The 13,176-nt window shown below is 42.0% G+C and overlaps 1 protein-coding gene across 1 annotated transcript in view; it reads left to right on the top strand.

The window, feature by feature from the left end:
• Positions 1 to 13,176, top strand: part of AHCTF1 (AT-hook containing transcription factor 1) — a 56,679-nt gene that overhangs the window by 37,267 nt on the left and 6,236 nt on the right. The window contains exons 30-34 of the mRNA XM_026844067.1: positions 1,294 to 1,396; positions 2,302 to 2,408; positions 3,062 to 3,246; positions 6,114 to 7,938; positions 8,717 to 8,850. Of these exons, the coding sequence (XP_026699868.1) occupies positions 1,294 to 1,396; positions 2,302 to 2,408; positions 3,062 to 3,246; positions 6,114 to 7,938; positions 8,717 to 8,850 (2,354 nt within the window). The remainder of the gene's footprint in view (positions 1 to 1,293; positions 1,397 to 2,301; positions 2,409 to 3,061; positions 3,247 to 6,113; positions 7,939 to 8,716; positions 8,851 to 13,176) is intronic.

Here is a 13,176-nt window from a genome sequence, read left to right as displayed (position 1 = left end):
TGTACTTCTATAAGCTGCAGGTTTTTCACAGCAAGTATAGTGTATGGTGTGCTTTGACTAGATAGAGGTTTTTTTAACTGGTTTGCTAGTGCTCAGTTTGTGTTTGTTCTGGAAGTGAGTCTGCTTTGTGTATCTGCTTCTGATTACAGCTATGCTTGCTCACTCAACAGCTTATGTAGCTTTTTCCAAACCTGTTTCAGTTGTTTTTCAGTAATTCAACTCATTCAAACCAGTCCAGCTGCTGAGGGTGTGTTCATATGAGCAGGTCAGCTGGCAGGTTAGAAGAGATGTAGCTCACTAGCTGGTGAGCAGTAGTGAAGGGCTGGGAATGAAAGTAATGCAGGAACAGGGAGAAGATGTGCTACAGTCAGTATTTGATGAACAGAGCTCAGTCCGTTCAACTCTTCATAAAAACGTTTGCTGTTCCTGGGACATGTATGCAGGTGTAAGAATTCTGCATCTGAGGTCTTGAAACAGTTTGTAGCCATTAGTGGGTACTCTGGTATCGGTACATCATATGCAGCCTGATTCAATCTTAAGTCTGAGATGATTCTGGAGGATCCTGGAGAGTGATTGTTGCTGTTCAAGTTCCTCAGCTCCTTTTTAAATAACAGGAGTGCCCAGATACAGACTCCGTGAACATGGGTAAACGGGGTTGTCCAGATCTAAGTGTTTCTAGTAAGATAGGTCTAAACATTTGTCTGTCCTATTTTAGCTGTCTTTTATTTGGACAGAAAGCAAAGGTATTTTTCATGAAAAATAATAAGGTACTAATTTCTAAAATTGAACCTGTTGAGATAAAAACAGGTTAGCAAGCAGTTGGGTTTCAACCCCGCCACTCAATCACTAGAGAAAAGGACAAGAAAAGACCTTAGATATATTCTTGTAGAAGAGTGGAAAGGGAGTCAACAAAGTAAAGCAGCGTTGCTGGGATGACATAAATATCCAAAGAGAAATAGAAAAAGTACTCCTCAGTTTTAAGGAGGCAGCATGTTTTCTGAAGTTTTCATGTATTAGGTCAGTAACATCAGGTTTAGTTTGTACACAAAATATCAGTGGTCTTTGTTTTGTTGGGTTGTTTTTTTTTTTCTTGATGGAAATTATGTGCCAGACCTCTTGTTTTACTGGAAAGAAGAGTTCAGACCCGTGCATTAGAAGTATTGCTAGCATTATTTTGTTAGATCAGTATCCTAGGTGAAATGCATAAAGGCTAACTGTAAAATCATATGAGCATTTTAAAAGAAACGATGTTAAGTGCAACAGGGAAGTCATTCCTCTTATCTCTTTTTGTAGGCTTTGTGGGAGAGTCAAATGCTGAATGGCTTAACCTTCCTGAGGATGATAAATTGGTGTTTAAAGCTGCTGAGGCTGCTACTTTTGGGACTGCCAGTGAAGGGTAAGTTTATAAAATAGATGTACCTTTGGGTTCACATAGCATGTAACTCCTGGCATTCCTTTGTTTGAAAACTATGACATTGACCTGGTATTGGTTCTTTCCTGTGTTCTTAAATATAACAGCTTTTCTATTCCTTTCTGTCTGTCACTGGAACTAATTTGGCATGAATATAAGTCAAATGGACTAGCTGTCAAGTTGAACCTTTTCTTTCAAATCATTGTAGACCCCAGAGTATGGTGATAAAGACTTCATTCAACTGGCTATACAAACCTTTTACAGTTTGAGAGTTACTAAGCAGATACTGCGAACATAAGACCTGCTTCTGTCTGAAAATTGTGTTGCTAAAAATTACACTTGAGATTCCTGTAACTTTAGCGGGTTTATTTTGGGACTTTGAATACTTTCTGGCAGTATTTTATAGACATAATTTCTCTTTTCTCTGTGTGCTCAATTAACACCTATTTGCTTATTGAAATGGAAGCAGTTTTCTAACCAGGTGCTTTAAAAGTTGCAGCTGCTTAGTGATAAAGACAGAATGTTAGCAATGAAATAACCCTTAATTTCAAGCGCTACCTTACACTGGCACAAACTTCTGTTCAGTTTGTTCTAAAACTCCAATATAGCAGTTGCACTCTTTTCTACAGAAAACAAGTAATGTATTATTCTTTAATACAGCTGTTGTTGTGTTATTATCTAGTGTTAGATAGCTGGGAAGAATGTTAAGGGCTTGATTTGTTACATAAAATAAGTCATGAATTCAATGAAGTTATGTTGGTAAAGGAATTTTTAATCCTTTTTTATTTTTTTCTATTTTGAGACTTGGAGAATTTACAAAGTAATTTCTAAAGCTCTTCAGTGTTTGTTTTGAAGCATTATGATTAATTTCTCTCTTTCTGTTCGTGAAGTGAAACAAACCACCAGGAGTCCAAAATGTCCTCTCCATCAGAAGAAAACACCATACCAGTTGCAACAAATCCACAGCTTTCTGAACCCCTGGAGGCAGACAGTGAATGTATGTACAGTATGTTGGAGATGTTAAGTGAGTTAAGGTAGCTGAAATCCTGAAATAAAATGTGTAGTTTGCCATAGCACTACAGGCATCTCAGATTGAAGCAGTAGTAGCATGTTACTACTGACTTGCGTTGAACTGCAGGGAGAATACCCTCCTCAAAGAAAGCCCTTGTAGAAGATGCATAGTGAATGTTCCTGTTCTTGATAAAGATAATGAGCAAACTGGTAGAATTTAAAATATTGGGAGAGTATTTATTTATTTATTTATTTAAAATATTGGTATTTATTTTAATGTTATACACCGCTACTAATTTCCTTGAGTTACTAGTTTAAAAGATGATGCATCCTCAGTATTCAGGTTGTGAAGAATAACTAGCTATCAGTGTGCCTCTCCAGCCACCTCTGTTCTTTTCCTCTATGGACTTGCCAGTTGATTTTCCCCTTCCTCTTTTTTTTTTTTTAATATTTTTTAATTGTGGGACTGCATCCTTTACCAGATAACTAATTCTGGCTTCTATTTTTTGGAGAAAGCCCAATATATGTGGCAGGATGGAGAACTGTATTCTTGGCACCTGCTCCCTCTGTTAGTTCCTGTTGTGTAAACCTGTGTCATTTATATAGCAGATAAGTTAAAATTATATCAATCTCTTCCAGCTGTGATAAGTGTCCTTGACAATGAGGATGTGGTCAGTACTCATTCAGAAAATCACCTTGTGGGGAAGCATGTGGATTTACCTAAAGAACATAACCTAGAAGCAGCTGAAGTTGAAGAAAATGTTCCTTTTCTGCAGGAAGAAATAACTGTTTCTAACAATCTTCCTAAAACTGAGGACATTAATGTAAGTAAACTATTTCCCCATTTTCTACAAAATAAAAAAACACTTTGCAAATTCAGGACAGTCCTGTCTTGCCAACAATTAAGAAGCACACAAAACTGCCTTGGTTTTCTTAGCTGGGTAACACAAGTTAAAACCTTGTTACATAATGGCAGATACATTTTTCTTGTATGCATTTGCTGTACCTAGAGCATGGAATTAAATCTGTCAAGACTTGGGCCTTTGAGAGCTGTAGTAGTACAAAAAAAAATGCCTAAACTATTTTTCAAAACAACCATGTGTTCATTTAGCTTACTAGAACTTAAACATTTTGTTATTTGACTTAAACAATCCGAAAGTTTTCATGTTAAAGACAATAAGAAAAGTTGTGGAGTACACCTTTCTGATACTGGATGTCATTTACCAAATGACAAAATGATGTGGGAACTAAACGAATTTTCAGAATTACTTAGGTGATTAGATCCTGTACTATTTGTTTGTTATTAACATAAACAGAATTCCCAGTAATGAATTATTTCAGTATCAACATATTTCCAGCTACCTAAAACTTTTTTTTTTTCTGTAAAAATACATTTTTTTTAACATCTAACCTTTGTGAAATACAAATTTGTAAAGGTTGTTTACATGGACTGAAAATTAGAACTAGAGATTCTCCAGTTGTCTCAGGTTTTTCCCTGTTCTTACTTCTACTGGGGCTGATGAGTTATTTGGATTCATTGTGGATGCTCTCTTAAATACCAATTTCTTGTAAGATTATACACACAGGAATTAATAATAGAGTGAAATACAAGCTGAAAGGTAGGCCTACACCAAAGAGATGGATCTTAAGTAACGGAAATTTTGGATGAAGTTAAATAAGCAGTCACTAATTTAGCTTGTCAGGATTTAGGAAAATGCTGTAGAAAAGAGGATTATAGATTTGGGAATACATAATCACTTATGGGATTAAAATTTGTGATGGGAAGAAAGGAGCAGGTACATGAGGTGGTGCAAAGCTTCTACAGTCATTCAAGTAACAGTACTGTGATGGTGGTTCTGCTTTCGTTACAACTGGTTCTTACTGATTTATATGTAAACATCTCATTTTGTCTTGTCTGCCTTCACCGAGTTTAGGACAAACCACTTACTGCTTTTCTTGTTCATAAATTTGTAAGCATAAAAGGGAATTTTATGTAGACTAGTACTTTTTGAGTTTAGTTATGAAGCACAGCATGTTGCTATAATATGATGCTTTGTCAAATTTTGACAAAGCAGGAGGCTTGACAAACCTAATCTATGTCATGGCAGCCTGCTTATTGGATGAGGGAAAGGCTGTGGATGTTGTCTACCTTGACTTTAGTAAGGCCTTTGACACTGTTTACCACAGCATTCTGGCAAAACTGGCCGCTCGCGGCTTGGATGGGCACACACTTTGCTGGGTAAAAAACTGTCTGGATGGCCGGGCCCAAAGAGTTGTGGTGAATGGAGTTAAATCCAGTTGTGGCCAGTCATAAGTGGTGTCCCCCAGGGCTTGGTTTTGGGGCCACTCCTTTTTAACATCTTTATTGATGATCTAGACGAGGGGATCGAGTGCACCCTCAGTCAGTTTGCAGCTGACACCAAGTTGGGTGGGAGTGTTGATCTGCTCGAGGGTAGGGAGGCTCTGCACAGAGACCTGGACAGGCTGGAGCCATGGGCTGAGGCCAACTGGAGGAGTTTCAATGAGGCCAAATGCCGGGGGCTGCACTTGGGCCACAACAACCCCCAGCAGTGCTACAGGCTTGGGCAGGAGTGGCTGGAGAGCTGCCAGTCAGAGAGGGACCTGGGGGTGTGATTGACAGCCGGCTGAACAGGAGCCAGCAGTATGCCCAGGGGGCCAAGAAGGCCAATGGCATCCTGGCTTGTGTCAAAAATACTGTGGCGGTTGTTAGGCATTGGAATGGGCTGCCCAGGGAGGTGGTGGAGTCCCCATCCCTGGAGGTGTATATGAGTTGGGTGACATAGTGTAGTTGGGAACTGTCAATGTTAGATTAATGGTTGGACTAGGTGATCATCTTCAAGGTCTTTTCCAACCCAGATGATTCTGGGATTCTGTAAAAAGGGCAGATTCTATGGAGACTCGTGTTGCCTTCTTTCCTCTGCCATTATTGGCTAGCACTATAACTTAGAGGCTTTCGTAAGGGTCTTTACACATTGATTAAATTATCCTGACCATCTGAGTCACTTGAGATACGTAACGTACTACTTTTGTTCTCCACATGAAAGCCTGAGTATCTCATGTGGATCTCAAAGGAAAGAATAATGGCTCAGTACAGAGAACTACAAAACATGAGATGGAGGTATTTAGGATATGAGACAACATAATGTGTAGTCTCATGCCATCCAAGTGATTCCTTAAAGTGTGGTGTTGAGATGGTGGGTGTGATTCTTGCCAGTTTGACTAAGTGTTGTGGTCACAACTATCATGACTGAAACTTTAAACTTGGGGGACATAATTGTATTTTGCCCTGTTCAATGTGGGTATGGTCACTCTGTATGTATTTGTAGTCAGTCCAGAAAGTACTGCAATGTGACAATTACTGCCAGTTGTGTATACAGCTTGTATTGTAAAACTGCTTGCTTTGTTCATGGGTGGTGGCAAATCATTAGTCAGGAGTAGAAGTATCAAAAATGGAGTATGTGATTGCATACACAGGATACTCTGTTCTCTGCTCCTTAAATACATAAACTATGATCTGTAGGAGAGAGTACATAGTATGTTTCCCACTTCATGTTTGGTGGTGATTTGAAAGGGAAAGCAACATTACACTGTCCTCAGTTTCACTTAGCTCAGCTTGAAGTTAGTCTGTTTGGTGATTAATAATGCACTAACAGACATTTTTTAACTTTAGGTTATTGAAGATAGTGCAGTTAAGGCACAAACCTCAGAAGCAGCACCTGAAATGTCACTGTATAGTGAACTACATCCATCAGGCAGTCTTCAATACAGCTACGAGACTCTGGAGCAACAGTTTGCATGCGATTTGCCTGATAATAAAGATGGTGAATGTGATGCAGCTGAGGGAGATGGAGAGCTTTTTATACCTCAAAGTAATTTTACTTTAGTCTTGGAAGGAGAAGAAGGTGAAGCAGAGATGGGAGACCCTACATTAGTAGATGCTTCTAAACCGGCTGGCACAACAACAGAGGAAAAACCTGTGAACAGTTTAGGAAATACTGAAAATCAAGAACATGTTACAAACTCGGTGTCCACTGTAACTAGTGATCAGGAATCTCAAAATATTGCAGAGTCTCTCCCCTATGTGCCTGAACCCATTAAGGTAGCTATTGCTGAGAACTTACTGGATGTAATTAAAGACACAAGAAGTAAAGAATTTACATCTGAAGTTGTAGAACAATCTATTACTGAAACCATAGGTAAAAAGGTCACTAGATTCCAGAAGGCAAAAGCTCCCTTAACACCTGTGCCAGAAGGAGTAGAAGATGAAACCAGCCTACACCAAGTCATCACTCCTAGAACACGTGCAAGGGGACAACTGAGCAAAAGTCTGAGTATTCCATCGGCAGGCACTCAGCAACTGCTGCGGACGGACAAACCGGTTCTGTTTGGACTATCTCCTAGGAGAAGTACCAGGCGAGCAAAAGAAGTGTCTGAGACTTCTGGTCTTCAAACAGAAGGAAGTACTCAAGATGAGCAAATACCTGTGATGCCTGTTACTCCTAGGAGAGGTAGGAAACCGAAACTGACCAATTTAGAAAAAGTAGAAAGCAGCCATTCTGATGGACAAACGTTGTCTGTCAGTACACAGTCCATAGCCGTTACTCCAAGAAGAGGATTAAGGAGAGCAAAGGAAGCTCCATCGGAACTCTTGGAAGAGACTAATGAGGAAGCTTCTCGTGCTGAAGGTAGCATTATTGCTTCTGCTACTTCCAAAAGGACTAGAGGAAGAAAAAGGTCAGCAGGAGATCAAGAAACTGACCTGAGTGCCACCAGTCAGAAGATTAAAATGGCAGTCAGTCCCAGCAGAAGCACAAGAAAAATGAAACACACTAATGTACAATTTACTGAAAATATTGTCAAGGATCAAGAGGGGCAGCCCAGTGACCAACTCCTCTTACCTGTGCCAGCTAAAAGAGGCAGAAGAAGAAAGATGAGTTCATCCGAAGCTTCAGAAAATTCTGACCTTGATCTGTCTAGATCATTGCTTCCTCAAACAGAATTTAAACTTCCTGTCACTCCTAGAAGAAGTGCTAGGAAGGGGACACAAAGTCTCTTGGCAAACACAGAATCTATCTCTACTCAGGAAGACACATGTTCAGGTGGGAAAGTAGAAATCCTTGACACTCCTAGAAGAACAAGAAGAGTTCCACCTGCTAAACCAGAAAAAAATACTCATGAGCAAATGCCTGCACAGCCAAATGAGGAATCGACCACACCCCAGACTACAGTAGGGAAAGGCCGTCGGGGCAGAAAGAAGCGATCAGTAGTGGAGAAAAGCATAGGGGAGGAGGCCTTCCCCCAGGGACCTGATGGCAGCCCTTTGCTGCTTGAAGACATAAACCCATCAGGGTGTGATGAAACATCAAGAACTTTAACAGATAATATTACAAGAATCAGATCTGGCAAAACTGCCATGCCTCAGAAACTGTCTGTTGAGGAAAATGAATCCTTCCTTTTCTCTCCTCCTCTCACAAAGCTGAAAAAGAAATGTAAAGGTAGGTGCACTATATTTATATAAAAATAGTGCATATTCCTGTTTTGCAAACCACAGACTGTGAGGGTGGCTTAAAGTATTGTGAAGAATGTAACCATGCAAAACAAAAAATTTTGAAAGAGGCAGTTCATCTTTTTTCTGAACTCTACATGACTGTGTGGCTAGGTGCGGTGGAAACAGATAAGGAGGCTTCTCTGAGTAGAATGAAATGAAATTTAAGCTGAATTCTTTTTAGGAGCTTATTTTCTATCAGTTTTGAAAACTGAAGGGTATCTGTTCATATGATTGGCATCCCTTCCTTCCAGTGGAGAAATAAAGGAGACATGCTTCCAAATTCTGTTCAGTTTTTAACCTAAAATGAGCTACAAACTATACAGCTGTTTAACTATGTGACTGTTGTTAGTGGGCATATACTTTGTTATGGAAGTTACTGTGCATAGGGTCCTTTTTATTAGCGTATGTGATTAAAAAAAAAAAATAAATTGAGATATGTAAGGACAGTTGATGCCTCTGAACATTGTATCTTTGGTTATGTAAGTGCAGGTAAAATCACTACACTGGCTTATTTTTGTTTCACAATTTACTTTAAAAAAAAAAAACAAACAACCCTGGATCCCAGGAGGCAGTCATTAGGGGAAAATGCCTCTACACTGAGTGTTTGTAAACCTAATTGGACCTTTTATTTCAGAAAGCGACTGTGCTCTTGATTATCAGCTGTAATTTAACATCACTGTCCTTTATAATGTTAATTGCATGTTAACAATGCATTGTCATTTTAGCTGGAAAAGCAGACCATCCTGTGCAGCTTAAGGATTTAGACCCGGACTTGTCTTCTCAATTTGTCTTTTCACCCCCTCTTTTGAGGTCAAGGAGAAAAAATGTATCTAGCATTTCCCGAATTGTGAAAGAACCGGTAAGTAAAAGCTCTAGTAGTCTCACGTTCCTGATTTTTGCTCTGTATTGCTTTTTCAAGTCTTACTTTGAAATGCCTTGCTTTTTTTCCTTGAAAGTTGTCCTGGTTTCAACCAGGATGGAGTTAATTTTCATTGGAGTATTTCATACCATGTGATGTCATGCCCAGTGGACTGTCAGGCAGTATTGTTGCTGTGGGGGGTGGTCGCTGTGTTTGGTAAGCCACTGTTGCATTTTACCAGTTTTCTTTTTGAACTCACTATTGTTACTGTTGGTCTCTTGTTATATTTATAAACTCTTTCTTTTTATTCAACCCACCAATTCTCTTCTTCTGTCCCTCCCCTATCTTACCAGAGGGGGGAGGGGGAGGTCAATGGCCAGCCCTGTGGTGTTTGGCTGCCAGCTGCATGGAGTTTTTTTTCTTTTTTGAGATAACAACAAAATGGGTAAAATGTGGATTGCTTGGCTTCTTAAGATCTTATCACCTCATTTGCAATAAGTGTTTCCCATGCTGTTGCTCATCTTCAGTGAGAGGTGGGTTAAGGTTTTGTTTCTGATGTACTATGTGGTGCTCATCTATGATAGCATGCAGTCATCGGCTCTGGGGCTATTTACAGCTGTGTTTGAAAGATTTGGGTGTTTAAATATCTGTGGAATGTTGACCTAAATATGGTTTTTGTGCTGTTAGGAGTTAGTGCTTTCCTGCATGTGGTTCAGGTTTTGTTTATGGTTAAGCTACTATTTTAAGAGTAACCAAGCAACAGCAACTGCAGCCACTGCAGGCCCAGGGACAGGGGCTGCAGCTGAACCAGAGGACCAACCCACGACAGTGTCAGTTGCTCCCATACAGAAGAAGAAATACACAAGAAAATCCCCTTGTAGTGTACAGGGTGATGATGAACCAGGCCCATCATGAGAACAGGAGGAGGCAGAGCCAGTGACAGTCACCCAATCCTTGTCCTTGAGTGAGTTGTGAGATGTAAGAAAAGATTTCAGCTGCTAGCTAGATGAGCAACTCGTTACCTGGCTGCTGCGGTGCTGGGATAGCGAGGCCGGTGGCATGGAACGAGAGGGCAGGGAGGTGAAGCAACTGGGATCCCTGTCTAAGGAAGGGGGCATTGACAAAGCCGTTGGAAAGGACATACAAAATCTTAGTCTCTGGAAGCAACTTCTGTCAAGTATGAGGGAGAGGAATCCCTTCGAGGATGACTTGACATGTCAACTGAGTATATTAAGTGGAGCACTACGGAAAGAGGCATTCAATGCTTGAGGGAGCTAGCTGTGCAGGAGGTAGTTTACTATGACCCAGATAATGCGCAGCTACCCACAGATCCAGATGAAGTCCGATGCACCCAGCTCATGTGGAGGACTTTTGTACGGAGCACACCCTCATCATATGCCAATGCATTAGCAGTAATGGACTGGAAGATGAAGAGAGACCAACAGTGAATGAATTGGTTCGCCGACTACGACAATATGAAGAAACCGCATCTTCCCCCATCATCGCGGCTGTGAAACAGTTATCTCAAGATGTACAGTAACTTAGGGAGAACATGTCCTACTCCCCACCTTCATGGACCAGAATCTTGTCTATTAGGAGAAATCATTTCTCTACTCGAGAGAACCAGTACACATCACAGGGGAAGCTGTGGCATTGCCTGCATGACCAGGGAGAAGACATGAACAAATGGGATGGAAAACCTACCTACCTCCTAGAAGAGTGAGAATGTGAGCTGGAAGAACAAGTACAGAACATCATCCTTTCAGGAGAAATGCTGCTCCAGTTTCCAGTAATCAAGCTGAGGCTGAAACACGTGCGCGCCACACTAACCCATTTGTCGTTAGCAAGTGTTATGACCAACATTAGAGGGGCCCTGCCTCCAGCAAGGCAGAAGACAAGGACAACTGAGTTTACTGGACTGTGTGGATTCGATGGTCTGGCACATCTGACCCCCAGCAGTATAAGGCTCTAGTGGACACTGGTGCTCAATGCACCCTAATGCCATCAAATTCTAAAGGAGCAGAACCCGTTTGTATTTCAGGAGTGACAGAGGGCTCTCAACAGCTGACTGTATTGGAGGCTGAGGTGAGCCTAAGTGGAGAAGAGTGGGAAAAACACCCCATTGTGACTGGCCCAGACGCTCCATGCATTCTTGGCATAGATTATCTCAGAATAGGCTATTTTAAGGACCCAAAAGGGTATCGGTGGGCTTTAGGTATAGCTGCCTTGGAAACAGAAGGAATTAAACAGCTGTCTGTGTTACCTGGTTTATCAGGATCCTTCTGTTGTGCAATTGCTGAGGGTTGAAGAACAGCGGGTGCCAACTGCCACTATGACTGTGCACTGATGGGAATACCGCACCAATCGAGACACTAATCCCTATCTATAAACTGATCTGTCCGCTAGAGAGCCAAGTCATCAACAAGACACACTCCCCTTTTAACTGCCTCATATGGCCAGTTCAAACGTCTAATGGAGAGTGGAGATTGACAGCGGACTGTCGTGGCCTGAATGAAGTCATGCCACCGCTGAGTGCTGCCTTGCCAGACATGTTGGAACTGCAGTATGAACTAGAGTTGAAGGTGGTCAAGTGGTATGCCATGATTGCCATTGCCAATGCATTTTTCTCCATCCCTCTGGCAGCAGAATGCAGGCCACAGTTTGCTTTTACCTGGAGGGGTTCCAATACACCTGGAATCGACTGCCCCAGGGGTGGAAATGCAGCCCCACCATTTGCCATGGACTGACCCAGACTCCACTGGAAGAGGGTGAAGCCCCAGAACATTTACAGTACATTGATGACATCATTATATGGGGTAATACAGCAGAAGAAGTTTTTGAGAAAGGGGAGAAAATAATCAAAATCCTTCTGAGAGCTGGTTTTGCCATAAAGTGTAGTAAAGTCAAGGGACCTGCACAAGAGATCCAGTTTTTAGGAATAAAATGTCAAGATAGATGTTGTCAGATTCCAGTGGATGGGATTAATAAAATAACAGCTATGTCCTCACCAACTAACAGAAAGGAGACACAAGCTTTCTTGTGGGTTTCTGGAGATTGCACATTCCAAATTACAGTCAGAATGTCAGCCCTCTCTATCAAGTGATTTGGAAAAATAATGGTTTTGTATGGGGCATGAAGCAGCGGCAGGCTTTTGAACAAATTTAAGCAGGAAATATTTCACACAGTAGCTCTCGGGCCAGTTTGGACAGGGTGAGATGTAAAAAATGGTCTCTACACCGCAGCTGGGAAGAATGGCCCTACCTGGAGTCTCTGGCAGAGAGCATCTGGGGAGACTTGGGGTTGACCTCTGGGGTTTTGGAGTCGGGGATACAGAGGATCAGAAGACCACTATACTCCAACCGAAAAGGAGATACTGGCAGCATATGAAGGGGTTTGAGCTGCTTCAGAGGTGATTGGGACTGAAGCACAGCTCCTCCTGGCTCCCTGATTGCCAGTGCTGGGTTGGATGTTCAGAGGGAGTGTCCCCTCTACACACCATGCAACTGATGCCACGTGGAGTAAATGGGTCACATAAATCACACAACAGGCTTGAAGAGGGAGCCCCAGCTGTCCAGGAATACTGGAAGTGACTACAAATTGGCCAGAAGGCAAAGATTTTGGAGTGGTGCCAGAGGAAGAGGTAATGTGTGCTGAAGAGGCCCCACCATATAACAAACTACTGGATAACGAGAAGGGATATGCCCTGTTTACTGACGGGTCCTGTCGCATTGTGGTGAAACATCCAAGGTGGAAAGCAGCTGTATGGAGCCCCACTTGATGGGTTTCTGAAGTTGCTAAAGGAGAAGGTGAATGGAGTCAGTTCGCAGAGGTGAAAGCCATCCAGCCGTCCTTGGATATCGCTGAGCGAGAAAAGTAGCCGGTGCTCTGCCTCTCTACTGACTCATGGATGGTGGCAAATGCGCTGTGGGGGTGGTTACAGCAGTGGAAACGGAGCAACTGGCAGCGCAGAGGCAAACCTGTCTGGGCTGCTGAATTATGGCAAGATATTGATGCTCGAGTAGAGACTCTGGTTGTGAAAGTACACCATGTAGACACTCCTGTACCCAAGAGCTGGGCCACGGAAGGACATTAAAACAACCAACAGGTAGATCAAGCTGCTAAGATTGAAGTGGCTCAAATAGATCTGGACTGGCAACATAAGGGTAAACAATTTCTGGCTTGCTGGGCCCATGACTCCTCAAGCCACCAGAGAAGAGATGCAACATATTGATGGGCTTGTGACTGAGGGGTGGACTTAACCATGGATGTTATTGCACAGGGAATCCATGAATGTGAGACATGTGCTACGATCAAGCAAGCCCAATG

This window comes from Athene cunicularia, assembly GCF_003259725.1.
Source record: "Athene cunicularia isolate RWA chromosome 3 unlocalized genomic scaffold, athCun1 chr3_part1, whole genome shotgun sequence".
In the NCBI taxonomy this organism is placed as follows: Eukaryota; Metazoa; Chordata; class Aves; order Strigiformes; family Strigidae; genus Athene; species Athene cunicularia.
The sequence above is the reverse complement of the archived record's forward strand: the minus strand, read 5'-3'. Positions and strand labels throughout refer to the sequence as shown.